Source organism: Cuculus canorus, chromosome 6 (assembly GCF_017976375.1).
Source record: "Cuculus canorus isolate bCucCan1 chromosome 6, bCucCan1.pri, whole genome shotgun sequence".
Classification (NCBI taxonomy): Eukaryota; Metazoa; Chordata; class Aves; order Cuculiformes; family Cuculidae; genus Cuculus; species Cuculus canorus.
Window position 1 is genome coordinate 26,443,745 of NC_071406.1, and position 20,008 is coordinate 26,463,752.

At 35.5% G+C, this 20,008-nt stretch overlaps 1 protein-coding gene across 2 annotated transcripts in view; it reads left to right on the plus strand.

Annotated features, from left to right (window-relative positions):
* Positions 1-19,824, plus strand: part of ITGA4 (integrin subunit alpha 4) — a 39,156-nt gene extending 19,332 nt beyond the window's left edge. Inside the window, exons 13-28 of one of the 2 annotated variants that reach the window (XM_054069396.1) lie at positions 953-998; positions 1,479-1,633; positions 3,001-3,155; positions 6,346-6,495; positions 7,752-7,828; positions 10,487-10,637; positions 11,376-11,474; positions 11,799-11,878; positions 12,235-12,321; positions 12,897-12,987; positions 13,679-13,786; positions 14,061-14,180; positions 16,180-16,299; positions 16,796-16,894; positions 17,093-17,212; positions 18,037-19,824. In XM_054069396.1, the coding sequence (XP_053925371.1) occupies positions 953-998; positions 1,479-1,633; positions 3,001-3,155; positions 6,346-6,495; positions 7,752-7,828; positions 10,487-10,637; positions 11,376-11,474; positions 11,799-11,878; positions 12,235-12,321; positions 12,897-12,987; positions 13,679-13,786; positions 14,061-14,180; positions 16,180-16,299; positions 16,796-16,894; positions 17,093-17,212; positions 18,037-18,129 (1,751 nt within the window). In that variant the 3' untranslated portion in view covers positions 18,130-19,824. Of the gene's footprint in view, positions 1-952; positions 999-1,478; positions 1,634-3,000; positions 3,156-6,328; positions 6,496-7,751; positions 7,829-10,486; positions 10,638-11,375; positions 11,475-11,798; positions 11,879-12,234; positions 12,322-12,896; positions 12,988-13,678; positions 13,787-14,060; positions 14,181-16,179; positions 16,300-16,795; positions 16,895-17,092; positions 17,213-18,036 lie in introns of those variants that run through there. The other variant, XM_054069397.1, reaches the window with a different exon arrangement.
* Positions 19,825-20,008: the final 184 nt, after the last annotated feature.

Sequence of the window (20,008 nt, forward strand, 5' to 3'; positions counted from 1 at the left end):
TCGCATAGTCTAGATTTTGACAGGGGTCACTGAGCTCCGTGATTCTCGGTCTGTGTGAACAAAACATTAACCTGACTCAGGGCTCACAGCACTGGATTAAGACTGTTATAGAGTTCTTGTGGGCATGACAGAAAAGTGCTAATTTGGTATAAAGCAACTTAGCTGTTTCCAAGTATATACTCATTGTTTTCCAGGCATTGTCAAAATATTTTGACGTTTTGCAGATTAGCGTTTTGTCAGGTCAGGTGTGCAGGTGTGAAAGCATAAAGTTATCATGAACTGCATGTTGTGTGCTCTGGCTATGTCAACAGAAACGTTATCCAGGTTAATTTGTAATGCTGGGCACAAATAGTCTGCTGTCAGGTCACCTGTTGTTTACTGATTTGGGAGTCACGACCTCGGACTCTTACATCATTTAGATGCACCTGACAGATGCACTTTTGCTATCTCATTTGAGAGGTGTAGATATGCGTATATTTCCTCATTGCATGCGTAGTTTTCAGTTATTTTGAAATAAATAATTTTTTCCTATCTCTATGTATAATTTCATACATAAATATAGTTTTTATATATATAACTGAGTAGTTTCTGTATGTGTGTGTATATAGCAGCATTGAATAGTTGGATTACAAAGAAGGCAAGTACTTTTGCTATTTAGCCAAATTGTCCTTCAGTATCAGCCACTTAAACATAGAATAGAAATAAAACCATCACATTACCAATATCTGCAAGACCAGCAAATGAGCACACAGCAGTAATGAACAGTGGGCCAGTGTTTGAGGAATCATCCTCTAGACAGAGAACACCACCTCTGAATATTAGCATATGCCTTCTAATGGCAAGTGGTGTGTTAATGTTGACCAAGAGGTCAATATGCTACAGAGTGCTTGTACCTGAGAAGTAATTCTGTTGACAAATTCTGCTTATTGTTTGTTCTGGTTTTGTTTTACAGATGTAGCTGTTGGTGCATTTCTTTCTGATTCTGCTGTGGTACTGAGGTGAGATCTCTACATTTGACTGCTTTTAGAGACCATACAGTTTAACTGTATTTCTTAATGCAGTTTAATAAAACTCAATAGTGTATTTTGATGTCCTTATATTCTTCCTGGTGTCTTGAATTTCTGCCACTAAGCTCTAGAATTAAGGAACGGGTGGATGAAGTGCTGAGGGACATGGTTTAGGGAGTGTTAGGAGTGGTTGGACTCGATGATCCGGTGGGTCCTTTCCAACCTGGTGATTCTGTGATTCTGTGTGATTTAAGTAAACACCTTGAAGAAAAATAAAATATCATTCTGAAACTTCTTAAGGCAACAAATAATGTGCATACAACTATTTGGATTCTGAAAAATGCAGGTAGCTTAGAAAATGGAAATTGTAAAATATAAAAATAGATTCTGTCAGAAATTTTTAGATTCTGCATAGATTCTGTAAGCTGTTTCTGAAGTGTATTGTGAATATGAACTCTTTCCTGTCCTTAGAACAAAACCAGTAATAATTGTTGAAGCTTCTTTAAAACATCCTGATTCAATAAATCGAACTAATTTAAACTGCATGGAAAATGACCAGCCTGCCGTCTGTATGAATCTGAAGATATGCTTTACCTACACAGGACGAGACGTACCTGGTTATATTGGTAAGCTCTTTGTAAGAAATTCCAGTATGTGTATTCATTTTAAATGCTCCTGTTTACAGAATTATGGTATTGGTATTTAGTGGACCGTTAATCTGAGTTCAGTATAAAATGAAAAATTAGAAACATAGATACCTTTTTTAGCTCAGAATTGCCCTGGAACAGAGAGTCATTGTACTTTTATTCAATTTAGACTAGCAGCATGTGCCAACTAGGACTGTCAGAGATACATGGCCTAGAAGTGACAGGGATGTTAAAAAGTTGAGATATTGCAAGGATGAAGGTAGAACTCCAAGTTGTCTCTTGCATCAATGATGTAACCTAATATTTTGATGTCAAATGGTTCAGACAAACAAAGACATTTTTAGCTCTCTGAGTTGTGAAACTAAAGAGTTCGGCTTGGGCTGTGCACAAACATTTAGTAATATTTTTACATGGGTTTTGCAGCAGTACTAGAACAGTAACGTCATAGGTGGGCTATTTCTGGTACCTGAATTAACTTACCTAAGAGTGGTGTGATTAAATTCACACTCATACTTTTGAGCTACGTTGTAACAATGCCATTTCAGGTGGTCCCTTTCATACTATCATAATAACTAGCTCCATTATTTTGGTAGGGTTTTGTGTGAGTTAGTATGTTGTTAGACCACAAAAAAATAGAGTGCGCTTATTCTGTGAACATTTTCTTTTACATAGCTCCCCAGGGGCCATGTTCTGTTCTGCATAGGGCCCAACAGGGAGTATCTGTCAAGTCTGTCTGAGCTTCCCACATGCAAATATCTGGGCTTTTGCTTTGCAGTTAATTGGGGAATTAGTGGTGGGTGAATGTCTTAATGTAGAATCAAATGGATTGTTCAGCATGATACTCATATGTCCTCTAAAAGTAGTCCTTCCAGACAGGGACCAAACCGTATGGGACTGCTGTAGGTGCAGTCTTTCGCTCTGCAATAGGGAAAAAGCATTCCCTTCATAAAGCTGCTTAAGCACCTAATCGTACCATTATATAATGTTATGAAAAAGAGAAGGAATCACATCAAAATGACTGAAAAATATATCTTGTGCTATATTTTATGTAATGCTTTTTTTGCTTCTGGCAAAAACTGTTGCTTAAATCAATACCTATTGGATGGAATATTCACGGTGAACTTATTTTAAATAATTTACTGTCTAAATTGCCTGGGTGCTTTTAACCTACTTGTGATCTGCTATTTGTAAACTCCAAACAGCCCTGCAAAAACATGGTGTATAAAATTAAACTGCTTAAATTTTCTGTGTCAGAAGATGTGATTTCTGTCACAAATTTATGAAAATTGTAACACAAAGTTTTTTTTTTTTTTCAATTTCCTTTTTCCTTGGGTTTAATTTTGCAGTACTGCTTTATAATCTGAGTGTTGATGTGGACAGAAAAGTAGATACACAAGCAAGATTTTATTTTTCCTCCAATGGAACATATGATACAATATCAGGAAATGTAAAGATTTACAGCAAGAATATTGCCTGCAAGAATCATCTAGCATTTATGAGGGTAATGTAATTTTCAATATGTCTTGCCTTGTAAATCCTTTGCTCTCCTTTGAAAAGCACACCTGTTGCAAAAGAGCCTATTTTGTTTACAATTGCATCATATAATATTGGAAATTAAATACTTGTGTTTATAACCTCCACAGTCGTCATATTGTGATGCTCTATCTATTTCTGTGGGGAAATCGGTGGGTCTGCTATCTCTTGTGTTGCTGAGAATGTGTATAATAACAATCACAGTGAAGTAGGACATGAGCATTCTTGACATTTTTCATTCTCTTTTATGGATCCTAGCTTTAGGCCTGTTTGGAGCAACCAAGAAGATACAGTATAACATACCTTTTCTGCTGAACATTTCTGATGGGACTTTCCTACTGCTTAATGACAAATCTTTAAACTTGTCATTACACAGAGAAAATGTTTATTAAGCTTTTTCATTTGTAACTATTTCGAAGAACACCTATAAGGTCTTGCTCCCCTTTTTACTAAGGTAGACTCACCTGGTAAGAAAAGAACCCATTCCTGATCCATAGGAAGTGAAATGAAGTTGATTGCTAGAAGAGAGTTTGAAGTTTGAGGTTTATAGTGTTGTTTTTTGTGAATTTGTTGCAAGGAGCCAAAGGCTAGCAGGGCGTGAAGAACAACACTTGCTTAGAATTGTTTGATTTTTCCCTGCAAGGGATGCAGCGCTTACCAAGGGGAAAAATCAGACAACCAAGAGGTGGAAATGGGATAGGAAGAGCATTCACAAGAGTTTAATGAATAAATTTAGACCTGAAAAATATGAAGAACGTGCACTCTGCTGACAAAGTGATCTCTCTGCTCATGAAAGTGAAGCCTGTACTGATAATGTCCTTCTCCTGGACATATTAGCCTGAATCCTAGAGCAGATTAGTAGAAAATGTGGTTACAGTTCTCTGTCCGTGCAGGTATAGAGACAACTTTGTTGTAGAAGGAATCTGCTGATATAAGTACTTCAGAGCAGAAGCTACAGAGGTAGAAGTGTTCCCAGGCAAGTGGGGGTTCAGCAGGAGGCTATTGGAGACCTGCAAGGTGTTAGCTGGTCAGATATGCCTGTACCTTCACTGATAATAGACATGGTACCAGCTACTCAGCAAGAAGAAGTTACTGTTGGATCAAACTCTCCTTTGGATCAAACCTACTGGAGAAGCCAGCAGCAGCCATCCTTTGAAATTAAGGATGGTACTGACTTGGAAATAAGTTATTAAGAATCTAGAGACTAAGATTCTAACTCCAGTAGTAGTCTCAAAGTCACTGTTGTCCTGGAGGAAATGAACTGTTGTATTCATGCTTGATTTATCCCTCTGAAGGATGAATTGAGGGGCCTGTCTTGAAAGTAAAACCAACTGCAATCAGAACAAGAATATAATACTTTCATGGCTATTCACTGGACAAGAAAGAATAAAGTGAACCATTTTATCAAGCTTCTTAGAAGATTGCCTATTCCAACCACAACAACAAAAAAAGAGAATAAATGGAAAGAACTTAAAAGCCCTAAACCACCATCAAATAATAAAAACTAGCAGACACAGAGGAACTATGTTTTATTAAACTCAGAAAAAATAGACTTATGTCCTGTAAGGTCTTATCTAAGGGGGGAAAGAAATACTAAGGACAGGGATTGTTTAGATGTAAGGAGACACGAGGGTTATAAAAATAATGTACTAATTTGCCTAGTCTTTTCTTTAAAATCCTCAAGGTAGTAATTCTGTGACCTTTTGAAACAAACATCTATTAGAATGACTGATGCAGGTGATCCTGATCCTGCACAGAGGCTGGGAAACAGACTTAATTTTCTACAGCTACAAGAAACCTGCAGGGAAAAAGTCTTCCATGTATTTTTCTTCTTCCTTCCTTTTACTTATATTTTGTTTATGACACCATTGGAAGCCAATTCTTCAAGATAAAGCTTTGGGGTAGAAAGGAAAGCTTATGTTACCTACTGGAAAATTTCCAAGATGCATCTCAACTGATAGTTGCACCTAAGTGAACTTTACTTACAGTAGCAATGGCAAATTACCCAGGTACTTATAAGAGTTCTGTAAGCTAAAAGAGATCTGACTGACAGCCTGTCTTTTATAGATTGCTGTACCGACATCAGCAGGTATTTGTGTAGGAGGAAGGATTTGGTTTGGCTCATCACTTCCTATAGTCTTTTCTTCCATATAATTCAATAGTACTTTTTCTTCCATATAATTCAATTTTCTTTTTAATTAATTAATAGCATTTTAAGCATCTCTTTCCTCTTTTGAGGTTTCTGTACTTGTATGAAGCTCCTGAAGTTAAGTAAGTGTGAATGTCTGTCAAGTCCTTGCAAGAGACGATGTACATTTTATGTATTTTGAGTAAAGACTAATTAATAGCTAATTAGTATAATGGAAGTAATATAAAGCAGATGCAGAGAAGACCTTGTGGAAAATTATTTTGAATTACTTAATATGTGATTTGGCCAAAGCAAGCTTGCAGATAAGAATTAAAGTAGTGGCCATGTGGAGGGACAATCAGCGTCTGTCTATCTCCTACACTTGGGGAATAATTTAGTCAGGTTTGCTATTGTTAGTACGCAGTGCTTCAAGCTGTTCAGTTTTCACAAGTAGATTGCGCTCTGATCTGCAGCATTCCTACACAGTCAAGTCTTCATGTACAAAGTGATCTTTTACTGAGGATTTTAATTATTTTTAATATAGAACAGGAAATAAAGAGGCAGAAAAATAAAATCCAATCGTGACCTGATTTAGTGGTACTGTGGAAAAACTTGATTTTATCCATGGGTTTTATCTTGCATTATCACACTAGTTAACTCTCTCCATTTTAGCCATTTTTTGCCCATCTTTCTATTCGGACAGTACAGCATTTCACAGGTGTGTAAGGCAGTATTATTTGCAGAAATAGGTTCACTGTTCAATGAAACTTATTTTAATAAAAGAATCTTCCTTGCTGAAATGCCCATTGCTGACGTTGAGTGTATTATGCCTTTCTGCATTTCTGATTACCTCTTTCAGCAACAAAGACGCCTGGACAAGTGTATGAGCCATATGGCATATGAAATTATTTTACATGTAAAAAAAAATGTTCCTGTTTAAGTTAGTTCTAGGGAACCTTATAATATTTAAAACATAAGCATACATGTCTTGTCTTATATGATTAACTCATTAGGTTTCCAATTTTCATAGAAAGATGTAAGGGATATCTTGACTCCTGTACATGTGGAAGCAAGTTACCATCTGGGGCATCATATTCTACAGAAAAGAAATGCTCAAGAATTTTCACCACTTCAACCTGTTCTTCAAAGGAGGAAAGAAAAAGATGTTATAAAAAGCAAGGTTAGTGTATGAGTTCTCTATTTAAAATGCGGTCATAGTCATGTTTTAATCTTCAGTTAAAAAAAGCTTCACACATCCATAGCAGGTGAAGGAATGCATTTTCCAGAGTAGAACCCTGTGCCTTGATTTTAAGTAATAAACCAGCAAGCTAAGAAATACCTAATTGTTTGCCAAAAAAATCTTTGCAAAAGATTTTTGCATTTGTATTTTTTATAAAAAAAAATGTACTATGTGCAGCGAACGAATATGTAATATTATGTATCTCAGAACACACGGGTATGAAATTCACTCTTTGAAATATTCAATTTTTTTTCAGCCATATAGGATGAGTCACTTTCCAGTATAAAATTTCTTGATAAGATTAATTCTGTGCTAAATGCGCAATAATGTGTTGGTATTAGTCTTGAAATGTTTCAGTGACGTTGCTGAAATATTAGTTATGTGAAGGTATTGTAGGTTTTCAAACACAAGGTCTGTAGGGGAAAAAGAAGTGTATTCTGTAGCCTTAAATTAGTATAAAATTAACTTTTTTCCCCAAAATAACCCCCATTGAGTTAATAGACTTATACTCTGACTTCAGCAAAAGTCAGAATACTCTGGATTCTTAACTACCGAATGGTCATAAACATAGTATGACTTCACAAATGGTAAGCTTCATGTAATTCAGATAGAGTTGACTGTCAGAACTCTGAGATACATAAAAGCTCCTTTTAAATGACACACTCCTCCATTTAATCTTCATTCAAAATTTTGATTTAGAGTCAGAGAGAAGGTGTTGTTGAATACAGTGACATTAAGCATGCTCTGCAGCATACTGATAACCGGGGCGTGGGCATATGCAACTCATGGTGTCTCTACTCTCATCAAAACTTACTAATAGTATTAGAGGTAAAGTTTATGTATTGAAAGTCTTGCAAAAGTTAAGGTGCTGTATCATAGGAGATGCTGCAGTGTGGACCCTCTAAAACACTCAGCCCTTTTTATGTACTAATTTAAAAAATATCAGCTAACGGTACACCCACTGGTTTAACTGTTTCAGAGGCTGAGTCTGGAGAGCCTCTCTGATGTTATTCTCGGTGTGCAGAATGCATTTGATGAGTGGGAAATTGTAGCCTGATTGAATTGTATTTAAGAGCAACAGCCGTTAGCCAATTCCAGATACTTGGTAACAAGGTGATAGGTTTCTTTTTTTGAAAATAATTTACTCGCTATAATATGCTTAAAACACTAAAGTGCCTTCTTTTTTTCTTCTTCAGTTCATTTTTGCAAGATTTTGCACCCAAGAAAATTGTTCTGCTGACTTGAGAGTTTCTGGAAAAGTTGCATTTCCAAAGTGAGTATAATTTCATTTCTTTGAAAGAGGTACAAATATTCCTTAATCTTTTTTTTGTTTAAAGAACATTAATTTGCAAACGTTAATGTGGACTTTCTGAGGAAATAATGAGGAGTAAGGCTGTGTTTAGTTGAAGAATATTTTTAAATCATAAGTCTTCCAGGAAGTGCAACAGAACTGTATATAATTGAAGACCTGTTCTTGCATAATAATTGAAAAATAGGACTATACAGTTCACAAAATATACCATCTTCACAACAGGTTAAACTTGTGTTAAACACTTCATCTGTAACTGGGCTAAGATGTAGTGGACAATACATACTTAATATGTAGACACTGTAACTGCTGTTAAATTGACAAATTATCAATTATTTTTGCTGCTTTTATGAAGATAGTGTATTTGCACTGTACAAGGAAGTAACTTCAGCTTTGTACTAAGACATTGTTATAGTTATTATTTCAATTATAAAATAATTAAGTGTCTCTCTTTCCTTGCTTACTTAAGAATATTACATCTTTGGTTTTATTCTGCTGATTGAGACACCAGATGGTTGAGTATTAAGTGAAGTTTAGACTTCTTTTCCCTACATGAATTGGCTTGCATTTTCTAAAATTAGTTTTGGTTTGTGATTTTTTTAAATTTATATACCTATTTATTTTGTGACGCCTTTCAGTATTTTTCAGTTTTTCCCATTCCTTCCAATGAGGTATCATGTTTAATCCTGTTATTATGCAAGATAATTAACACAGTTTCAAAGTATTTAAATACAACTGCTGTCATCTTGCAGAATCTGTATTACATCAAGCAATACTTTGTGAAATACACTTCTATTTAGTATCATTTTAGAAATTTTTATGCCATGTAGCATTGCTTCTATTCCAAGTGGATTTTAATGATTTGATTTTAAGTTAATATATTATCAACACAACCTTTTTCTTTATTATTATACTTCGAAGGAAGAAATATGGGTTGTTGGTGTGTAAAAAAGAAATCAGACCTGTTGCGAATCTTAGCTGTTCTGGTGGTTTGTGTGTGACCAGGATTTTCTTGTGCTATTTATCGCTTTTAGAGTTTATTCTACTTTAATCAAGTTACTAGGTTTATCTCATTGAACAACCTAAAATGACGCTAAAAGATGGTGACAATCACATGACGCTAATTAATCATACCTGCGTGATTCTGAGCACAAGCTTTTTCATCTTCATAGATTTCAGATTAAGATCAGTATCTTTCTGCCTGTCTCAGCACATGACTTGTAGCATGAGTCTTAAGCCCTTTTTTATTTTCTTAGGCTTGAAGGTTATTTTATTTGAACAATCACAAACTTTTCAGAAAGAAAGCATGTGCAACATTTCCATTCACATTAGCAATTCAGTTCTGTAAGTACTTCAGAGTTCTAAGAAAGGAAAACAGATTACAATGTACCTGCATTAGGTACCAGTAGTAGATTTTCAGTGTAAATAAATAAGCTAAATATCTTGATAAGTTGTGAAGTACCCCCTTAAATTACACTGTGTTCACAGAATCTCGATTAAAAGCTAGTTAGCTGTAAAACATTAATTTATTGTGTCTGGACAGAATGCATTCATTATCCTTGAACAGTAAACACTCTTAGTCTTAAAGGAATGAAATCAAATAGGGATGTCAGTATACTGCTTTACTTACTGACTTATGAGGCTTCACATATACACTACCGTGTTTTGTTTACATTGCTTAGATTTTGGCCTGCTCTGTAAGTTTCTAGTCCTCATCATGCATTTTTTAATGAAGAATGAAATATGATTACAGGAGAAAAGCTCTAGTTCAGCTTTGTTGTAGTCCCAGATGTGCACCTGGTGCTTTTGTGTACTTGCATGTTAATCTTTGCGACAGCATCTTGTTAATGAGCTTGGCTTTAATGCATGTAAGAAGACTGAATGACCTAATAACTAGTAAAGTAAGTTTACAATTTAACCTAAACTTAATCAAGCTCCCGAAATGTTAACATTGTGTTTTCTTTAATTCGCTTTTGTCTTGGAACCTATCTGCTTATGCAGTGTTTTTACCTTCTGTTGCTTTTCTAAGTGCCAGCTTCTTTCCCAAAGGTGTTCAGTGACTCATACTTTGGTTTCAAGCCAGAATATCTGATAAATGTCTCTTTCTAGGCAGTCTTTCTACAAGTCTTAATTAAACTTTAATGTCAAGCTGAAGTTTACTTTTAACCCCCCATAGGGTGTCAGTACTTTGTAACATGATTATAGAACATTACATAGATCATAAGATAGTCATGTTCACGCGCCCTCTTTGTGTCCTGTTTCTTCTTAACACAATCCGAGATTTTGAGTACAAAGAGTGAATTTTGAGGTAATGTCTGACAATACTGTGGCAGTGGCACGTTGCTATTCTTGTCTTTAAAGGCAGGGACCTGTTTTGTAAAAGCCAGAAGCACGGCTGGTCTGATAACAATTTTTTTGCTGTTGGATTAATCATCCTGGGCCTCAAAAAGTACAATACTGGAGTTGACCATCATATAACCGATGTAGTACCTTCAGTTACAGGATTGATCTCTAGCTGAGCTTTGTCAGAATCAAATGAAATTAACTGAAAGAGCAGTGGAGGAAAATTTTTGCATACAAGCTGTATATAAACATACTTTTCACTTATAATTATTTTTATAGGCCTCATGAAAAGAAAGCCTATCTTGCTGTTGGAAGTATGAAGACTTTACTGCTGAACATTTCTCTGCTTAATGTTGGAGATGATGCATATGAAACTGTTCTCCACATTCACATCCCTAAAGGTCTTTACTTCATCCGAATTTTAGAATCGGTAAGGACAAAGCAAAGAAGAATCTGTCAAACACTAATACTCCGCTGTTTTCCTTTTTCAGCCAGACGTTTTACAAATTATTTTAATGGATTGTTGAGTTTCTTTAGATACTGAAAAGTAATGTAAACACACACCAAAAAGCTGATAAAACTCCATTTTTTAAGTTCTCAGACTAATAGCTACCTAAGCCATGTGTGGTCTAATCAATACCAGTGACATAAATCGTTTCAATAGCAGAATGTAATGGTAACAACTAATTTTTTTTTTAAAAAAAATGTTTTCTGAATGTATTTCAGGATGTTACAGCTACTTTTTGTCTGATGGTGATGTTTTCAGGTATCACAAAGATCTCATTGGATCTGCTCTTTTTTGCAGATAGTCTCGCAAAGGAGTCACACAGATAATTTCTCCTTTTCTGCCTTTTTAAAATAAATGCTCTCTGTGTAGAATCCCCCGACACCTTTCAGAGGTTGGCTTTAAACTTGAGTGGGTCTGAGTCTGATGCATCCATCTTAGCTTCACTGTTAGCAATCAGAAGATGAAAGAATAGGATGCAGTAATCAGTATAAGGATACGTTAAAGTAGTCATGATATGAAGGTTTTGTATATTTGCTTCAGTGAAATAACAGACACCTAATTCAGGGAAATATAAACCACCCAATTTCAGGGTGTGCATGTAATTTTAAATAATTGAAAAAAAGGAGTTTTATTTTAATCAATATGTTTCCTTTATTTTAGGAAGAAAAACAGATACATTGTGAAGTATTAGATAAAGAAATTCATGTAGTGAAACTTGAGTGCAGTGTTGGTTATTTATATGTAGATCAAAAATCAAAGGTAAGCTACGTATGAAGTTCCTGACTTTAAAAACGCTCTAAATATGTTATGAGTATTTTAAGGGGATAAAACCCTAGGTTTTCAGAATCTCAACTTCGTTCCCAACTAATGTCTTTTATCATGTTGGTATCTGAATCTCTCTGCTACTTTTAAAATTCGTTGCTTAAACACTCTCTGGAATAATTCATTAAGTGACAACATTGTATTATGCATCAACTGATTGTGCTTGAAATTCTAAATCTGTTTAATAAAACATTTTTATTTAAACTATGTTTAAGACATATTATCATTTGATATAAAAAAAAAATTGTATTTGTTCTACAGCTGGATTTTAGTTTCCTCTTGGATGCAAGCTCGTTTACCAGAGCTGAAGATGACCTCAGCATCATCATTAATGCTACCTGGTAAAGTCTTAATAAAAATCGCTCAATGAAAAATATTACTAGCTTTGGAAAACAGAATAGGGGACACTGGAAAGACTTAGCAAAGCGTAATTGCAAGAAAACACATTAGTTGTAAATATGTAGAGAAAGGGAAATTACAAAAAAAACCACCCCAGATAATAGATATTTAAATAATGAGCAACTTTCTGCCTGTATAAAATGATCTTTTTATTTTATTTTAACTGTCTCACATGATATTAGGAATAATATATTTTTGTTTTAATAAGCTGGACAGTGTATTTAATATTTGTTTATAGAAATAATGCTTAGCATATGATCATGCATTTGATAATCATTTTTCTGTCATGTTTTTATAGTAAAAATGAAGATGGGAACATGTTGCTGGATAACACCCTGACTTTATCTGTACCTCTAAAATATGAGGTTGAGTTAAATGCTCACGGGTAAGTCAGCTACAGCTGCTTTACCGGCACGTCCATAGAACTGTTGTTTTGTTGCTATTGTGATTTCCAAAGCTTTTAAGCAGAAGCTTAAATCCCAGGAGTGTGATGGCACAGCTGTCTTGGGGTCTGACCCGTACAATTCTAAGAGTTTGTTTCCACTACTGTCAGATCAGACCAGTGATATCTATGGTGCTTCAAGCTTGTCCCTTAACAGGCAAATATTATTTTAAGAACTGGAATAGTTTTTATGGAAAGAGGGATTTTATAAGAGCACAGCAGATCCTCGCATTCTTTGCTTAACATGGATTGTATTCTGAGTTTGTTGTGGGGCATTCATGGAGCATAGTTTAGGGTGAGGATTTATGAGTTTTTATGATTCCTCTGCCTTTTTGTCTTTTTTCATCTGTCTTTAAGGAAAGACTACAAAAGTAGAAGACTTCTACTCAGTGTTCCTAGATTTATTTAAATGCAAACTCGGGTATTTTCTTAGAACCAATCTTAACAGAGATAGCATGAAGCTGAACGTCAATGATATATAGTAATGCTATTAACTAACAACTTCTAAACCATTGTAGATTTGTATCACCAGCTTCATTTGTTTATGGAACGAATGAGAAAGATTCAGTAGTCACGTGTATGAAGGAGAACATCAACTTCACTTTCCACGTAAGTTTTTCTTTGCAAACTCTATTATCCTTGTTTTGAAGGTTAATGCTTAGATTTCCAATATATCTAATGACGGTCTGTACAGTCAATAAGGGAACTTTGTACAAGGGCATGGCGAGCAACTTCTGTGCATTAGAGGTGGGAAGTGGCTGTTAATCCCTCTTTGAACACTTTTTGGCTCGGACAATTTTCCACTGAATGGTCAGAGAAAAAATACTTGGTGCAAGCAGGACTGAAAGTGGTAGAGCAATTCTGGCTTGTCTCTGCTTCCATTAAGAAACACTTTGAAAGGAATTATCTTGCGGTAAGCAAAAGGAACTAGGAGCTCCTTATAAGAGGATCTGTAGGTATCAGATTTGTCTCCAATGGATTACAAGCAGGAGTTAGACATTAATCTTTCCCAGTTCCTTCTGCATATTCTCCCAGAAGACAGTCTGTATGACCTCAAGGTAGTCATCACAGGTTAGCACTACTTACTCAGTGGGTTCAGAAAAGTGAAGGGTTCAGTGAGCTTACAGAATAAATTAAACAAAATGTCAATTCCTAGCAGAATCCATATTCATGGCAGTCTAACAATGCAAGTGCTACCTCATTCTGTGAAGTTTTATGTATTTAGACTTTATATATATATTCATTACTTGAATAGCTACCATGAATTAAAGCTTTAAATGTATAACATTCTTCCCCCAAGGTTATCAGTGCAGGACCAAGCATGGCTCCAAATACAGACTTAGAGATAATGATACCCAATGCTTTTCCACCCAATGACTTCAAATTATTCAACACATTGGATATCAAGGTAAGCACAGATTACTGAATATAATTTTGTTAGCTACACAAATTCTATGAAAAAGAGAATTAGAACATAGTAGAAGTGGGTACTAGGTATGTATTTGGTTTGTTATCTGCAGTGAAGCAGGGTGAACAAGAACGGGATAATCTTCAGCCCAATCTGTTTTAGAATTCTGAAAGTAAAAGTTACATTTCTTTTCAGCTTCTTGCCTTTCAGAAATCTGTATTCTGATTATTATCTGATGTTTAAATTCTAACAGTGATGTTATTTTTATTTCCAGACAACAGTTGGAGAGTGCTTCTATAAAAAATATCCCAGAAACTGTAGCGTAGCAGAAAAAAATGAAAATATAATCAAGGATGTTGTCACATTCTTTTCAAAGCCTGCTAAGAGACAAATGGTAAGATCTGTCTTTTAGCATCAGTAGGAAATAAATGACTGTATGAATGAGCCTTAAGGCAACGGTATATCTTATATAATGAGGTCACCAGCGCAGTTTTCCAAGGATTTGTGGTGGGACCTGTGATAAGTTCAATGCAGTCATAAGTGACTTCAGTGAAAGAGGTGAGAACTGAGATGAGAAGGTTGATTGATGGAATGTTGCTGAAGGCAGCCTGGCTGGCAGTCACCTACAAAGAGCTGCTGAAGAGTTATGTAACTGAATGAGTGGGCAAACAGAATGGCAGATAAAATTCAGTAACAAATGAAAAATTATGCATGTGAGAACAACAGTCTTGATTTTAATTACATGAAGTATGCAGATCAAATATTCATTGCCTTTTCCACACCAAAAAAGTGTCATCAAATTAACTAACAGGAGGCAGTTGAAAAAAACAGAAAAAAACATGAACAGAAGATGTTCATGATGGAACATCTTACCGACGGGTGATATGAATGCTAAAAATACGTGGATTCCAAGGGAGGCTGTACAAGTTAATGAGACTGAAATCCATTAAGAATTACAAAATAAACGGAAAAAATTTTTGATTCAGGAAGTTCTTATTAAACATTCGTGGGAGGTTGGGAGAATGTCATACGTGCCTGGCCTGTTCAAGCTCATCACTCTACCTGCTTATGGGCCCTGCTGGCGATCAAAGAATCGGTTGTGTAGTCTGCTGGTTTTGGCTGGGAGAGAGTATATTTTCTTCATAGTAGCTGGCATGGGGCTTTGTTTTGGATTTGTGCTGCAAACAGTATTGACAATTCAGGGATGTTTTCATTGTTGCTGAGCACTGCTTGCACAGAGCCAAGGCCTTTTCTGCCTCTCACCACCCCACCAGTGAGGGGGCTGAGGGTGCACAAGAAGCTGGGAGGGGACTCAGCCATGACGGCTGACCCCAGCTGACGAAAGGGATGTTCCATACCATAGGATGTCATGACCAGCAATAAAACTGAGGGGTGTGGGGGACAGGGGCACTGCTCAGGGCCTGGCTGGGCTTCAGTCGATTGGTGGAGAGCAATTGTTTTCTATTTGTATTACTCGTCTGTCTCAGGTTTTATTTCTCTCTGTTGTTTTCCTTTTCATTAGAATTTATTATGACTCTTAAAATAATTATTGTCTTATTTTATTTCAGTTATTGAACTGTTCTTATCTCAGCCCATGTGTTTTCTCGCTTTTAGCCTTCCCATTCTCTCCCCGATCCTGCTGCAGGGGTGGGGCAGTAAGCAAGCAGCAGCGTGGGGCTTAGTGGCCGGCTGGGGTTAATCCATGACAGTAGTCCTAACTAGAATTGTTATTCTAGTGTTATATTTTCGAGGGTTTGTTCTCGTAGAAATCTGTGTCCTGCAACTTGTGTTTGATAAGGTACAATTTTGTTTAAAACTTTCATCTTAAGAAGGTTGGACATCTTTAAAGATGTTGATTTGGGACTTTAAGTAAGTGTGTTGGAAGGAACATCAGCCAATGGTTGAGAGACAGCCCGTACTAGAATATCAAATCAGAACTTGGGCATTGCAGTCTTAGACAGAGAATATAATCATCGACGAGCTTGCTTTTTTGTCTTCTACAAAGATGAGTGAAATGGTGCCTGGTGTCAGTGTACAAGTGGAAGGATCAATCAGTTATACTGGATATCATACAGACATTAGCATTTATCATTCTTGATGAAAGCTAACTTGAAATAACCCAAATATCTAACCAAATTATGACAATTGTATTTTTCACTCTAAAAAACAATATTAATTTTTAAGAAAAATTATCTGTAACAACTAGGTTGGTCCCTGTACTGTTCCTTTAGCACCTATGGATTGATAGTGATGGATGTCAACCTAGAGTTACACCCTGTGACTTTTCAAGAACAAACATAGACCTTTTGGTTTTACTCTGTTCCTGAATGTCTTTAATACTAATACGATGATGTTAATAAACTTAAGGTTTGATCTTTCCCTCCCTTGTACAGTACTGTATGAAAAATGACAGCTTTTGCTTACAAATATATTGCAAGTTTGGAAACATGGAAAGTGGAAAAGAAGCAACAGTTCAGTTGCACCTGGAGGCTACTCCTTCACTTTTAGAAATGGTAAGACAGAAATTTTCATATTCAAATATTTCACAGCATATTTGCAGTATCCTCTGCATATAAATTCTAGGGGTTTAATATTTTTGCAACAGTATGACTAAGTCCAAACATTTTAGGTGTTGACCTATTTTTATGTTTCTCAAGGTGATATACAAAAAATGAAAACTACTAGAAAATATGTATTTTAGATTATCACTTTATTTTATCGTATGCATTACTTTGCCTATTTTGGCTGCATTATGTAGGATTGGGATTTAATTTCAACTCATAATTGTACTTTTCTAAGAAAAGCAGCATGAATGTGGACTTAAGTAAAATCCAACTGGGCTTCATTCCAGCTCCTGGTACTAATTTGTTTTGTGATCAGAAAAGGGCACCATTGTGTGTTTGCATGAGATTCTGTTTCTGCAAGCAGCTGTGTTACCAGTTTTGCTGGGCAGAAATTAATGTGTTTAAGTTATTATTTAAAAGATAGGATTTTTTTTATTTTAATCAGGATGATGCATCAGCATTGAAGTTTGAAGTAAGAGCAACAGCCTCACCAGAAAAAAATGCAAAAGTTATTGAACTACACAAGGACAAGCAAGTTGCATATGTAAGAATTCTTTTAATGGCTTTGTGATAAACTTTAGCACTAAAGTAATTCAAATGGCAGAATTCTATAGATTTCTAGACACGTGTGACTTATATAGTGTTAATTACTTAAGAATGTAATTTAATTTTCCTGGCTTAATTTGTATCTTATGGGGGGTGGAAAAAACAGTTAGCCCTAAACTTATTTTCTGCTTTCCAGGTCTATTTGGAAGGACTGCACCACCAGAAGCCAAAATACCGTGTTACTGTGCTAATTATTGGAATAGGCTTAATAGTTGGTGTTACCTTGTTTTTGCTTCTTTCACTGATATTATGGAAGGTAAGTTTTCAGTATTTTTCAGTTGTTCTCAAGTCAGGAATTCACACTGTTGATGATGGATTTTTGGGGTGTTTTTTTTCTTTTTTTTTTTTGTTTTATTATGATCTGCCCTTTCTAAGAAACATAATTCCTCCTGTAACTTGTATTTTTTTCAAAATAATTCTCCATTTTCCCTTGTTTTATCTTCTGTGTTTGCTACATCTTCTGTTATTCACCACCACTAACTCCTTCCTATATTTTAGATGGCATCTTATGTTTGAGATTACTTATATAACTTAGTGATATCAAATAGATCCTTTTTGTTACATAGTGCTCCACATTTAATGTCACTTGATGCATGATGACTAATAGTCTACAACAAAGTTTCATGCCAGAATAAAATGTTTCCAATTTTAAGCTGCAACATAAATGCTAAAATAATCCTGTGCATAAGTAAAAAAAAAATATGAAGTAAGCAGCTTCTTTGACAAGCAAGTAAGAAATTGTTAACTTCTTTACCTACATTCAGACTTTCTCCATCCATTGTTTTTTCCCAGGGAAGTATAAAATTAATACTGAATTATGTGGACTATTTTTGTTCACAAGCCCACATGTCCATAATACCTGCAGAAGTATATCAGCTTCCCAAAAAGTAAAAGAAAATGCAGACACGCTTTTTTGATTGATGAGTAACACTAGATTACTTGGTATGACAAAGCAATGACAAATACCATGGTTCATAAATACCCTATATATGCATTTTATTTTTGTTGGTCTTTTATGGTTTAGATTTGATAACAACAGATTCCAAAGTTATGTATTATTATTATTATTATATATTTCAGATTGGCTTTTTCAAAAGGCCATACAAACCAGTCCCTCAAGACAAGAACAGAAGAGACAGCTGGAGTTTTACAAGTGGGAACAAAGCTGACTAAGATTGCAAATAAATGTTTGATTTTAAAAGGAAGAATTTAAGATGCAGGTTATTCACAGGAGAAACATCATTGACAAGAAAACCAGTCTTAAGCTCATTCATTCTTACAGAATACACTATTTCCTTGAACTGTATGGAGGACTACACCTTAAAGTACTGTTGTTTTTCTGATATGAAAATGGTAAAACAGGTTGTTTTGAAGTCTCACAGTAATATTTGAAATGCCATATATATCTGGTTTAAAACAGACAGAAGAACACTAAAGATAAAGAGAAGAATTGCTTACCGGAAAGAAGAATTTCTAGAAAGCTATAACATTTGGGCCAGTCCTGGAAAATAAGATCTCAATCTCATTAGCATGAGTTATTCTATTATTTTTCAAGTTTCAATCATCTTGATTAGATATTCAAGAAGAAATACTCTCTTATCTTTCTTTGGCAGTTTTACAAAGGTATCTTAGCTTACACCAACGAAGGACCATAAGCAGAGCGCAGGGATGTAGGAAACAGCTATTAGAAGCTCTCTTGGGCTTCTGAAGGTAACCTCATAAGCTTTGGCTTCACTGGCAGAGCCACGACACTGCAGAGACTTAGACACCCAGGCACGCCAGAACGAGGAAGGTCAAAGGTGGATTCAGAGCAGGGAGTTCTGTGGGGTAGCCTGGAGGCACAGCACAGACAGAATCCTTTTCTACAGCTGTAGAAAGAGTAATGTATTGGAGACCATAATTTTGTAGCCATCTTTAACATGGTACTTGCAAGCACAACAGAATTAGTTGTTTCATCCTTTCCTCCGATATTGCTGCCATGATGTTTTGAACTTCTCCAATGAAATATTTCTGTGTGGGTTTTTTTAAAGCAAGTATTTATTTTTATTTATTTGAAGATTTTTCTATAGTACTTAGCATAGTAGTGTTTAATACTGGTATTCTTCCAAGACCTGAAAAAAAACTGAAAAGACTTCACATGATAATGAAACAGAGAAATGCATACCCAAAAGACTCCAAATGCCAACCCTACTGGGCCAAATTTCATCTTCAGATGTGCCACGCTTTACCTGAAAGTACTAAATCAGGAAATCATGTGGAGAGCTAGCGTGGGTTCTTGTGAAGCTTTCAGATAAATGCCAGCCAGCCAGGCGTCCTCAGAAGCCATTTAGCAGAAAGGTAAATCACCAAATAGAAACATGGTTCAAACCACTGCTCTGCTACTACAGGAAGTTTCTTCAGCTAGATAAGTTTGCACTGCCACCTAGCTTTGGTGAAGTAGTAAAATCCAGGGGAAAAAAAGTTACTTTGCTCCCCAGAACAACTGGCGAATGTACAGCTTCTTCAAAAGCTGATTGTATTGCAGTATGGCCTTTCTTGCCACACCTGTGATGTCTTTCTGAACTGCAGGGAGAAATGAATGTAGCGTACACATACGTTGAAGCTGCACCATCATACAAGAATTGGCTTGAGACTCAAAAGCGGTAAGAGTGCCTTCAATAACAGTGTTTGGTGCCATAAAAGCCACATTGTCCATGGATTTTAAAGGAATTGGGGACCATTTTGTAGTTTCCTTTCACTTCATTTGATGCCGAAGATGTGGATTGTTCTAAAGTAAATTTTCTCTCTAAAATCTCCTGAAGTGTAAGGATAAGTGAATGTGCATATATTTTTTAAAAAAAACAACAAAATAAAGTATGTGAAGAATGAAATTTTTTCTTGCAAGTCTATGAAAATACACATAAAATGTTTATCTTCCAAATGGCTTTAGTGAATTTTTGCACTTTAACCAAAATGTCTTTGATCAGAAGTTAGTTTGATATTATATAGTATTGTGAAAAGTTTTTCTGAAATACTGGAAGAAGCATTAGCATTCTTTTTATTATAAACAATG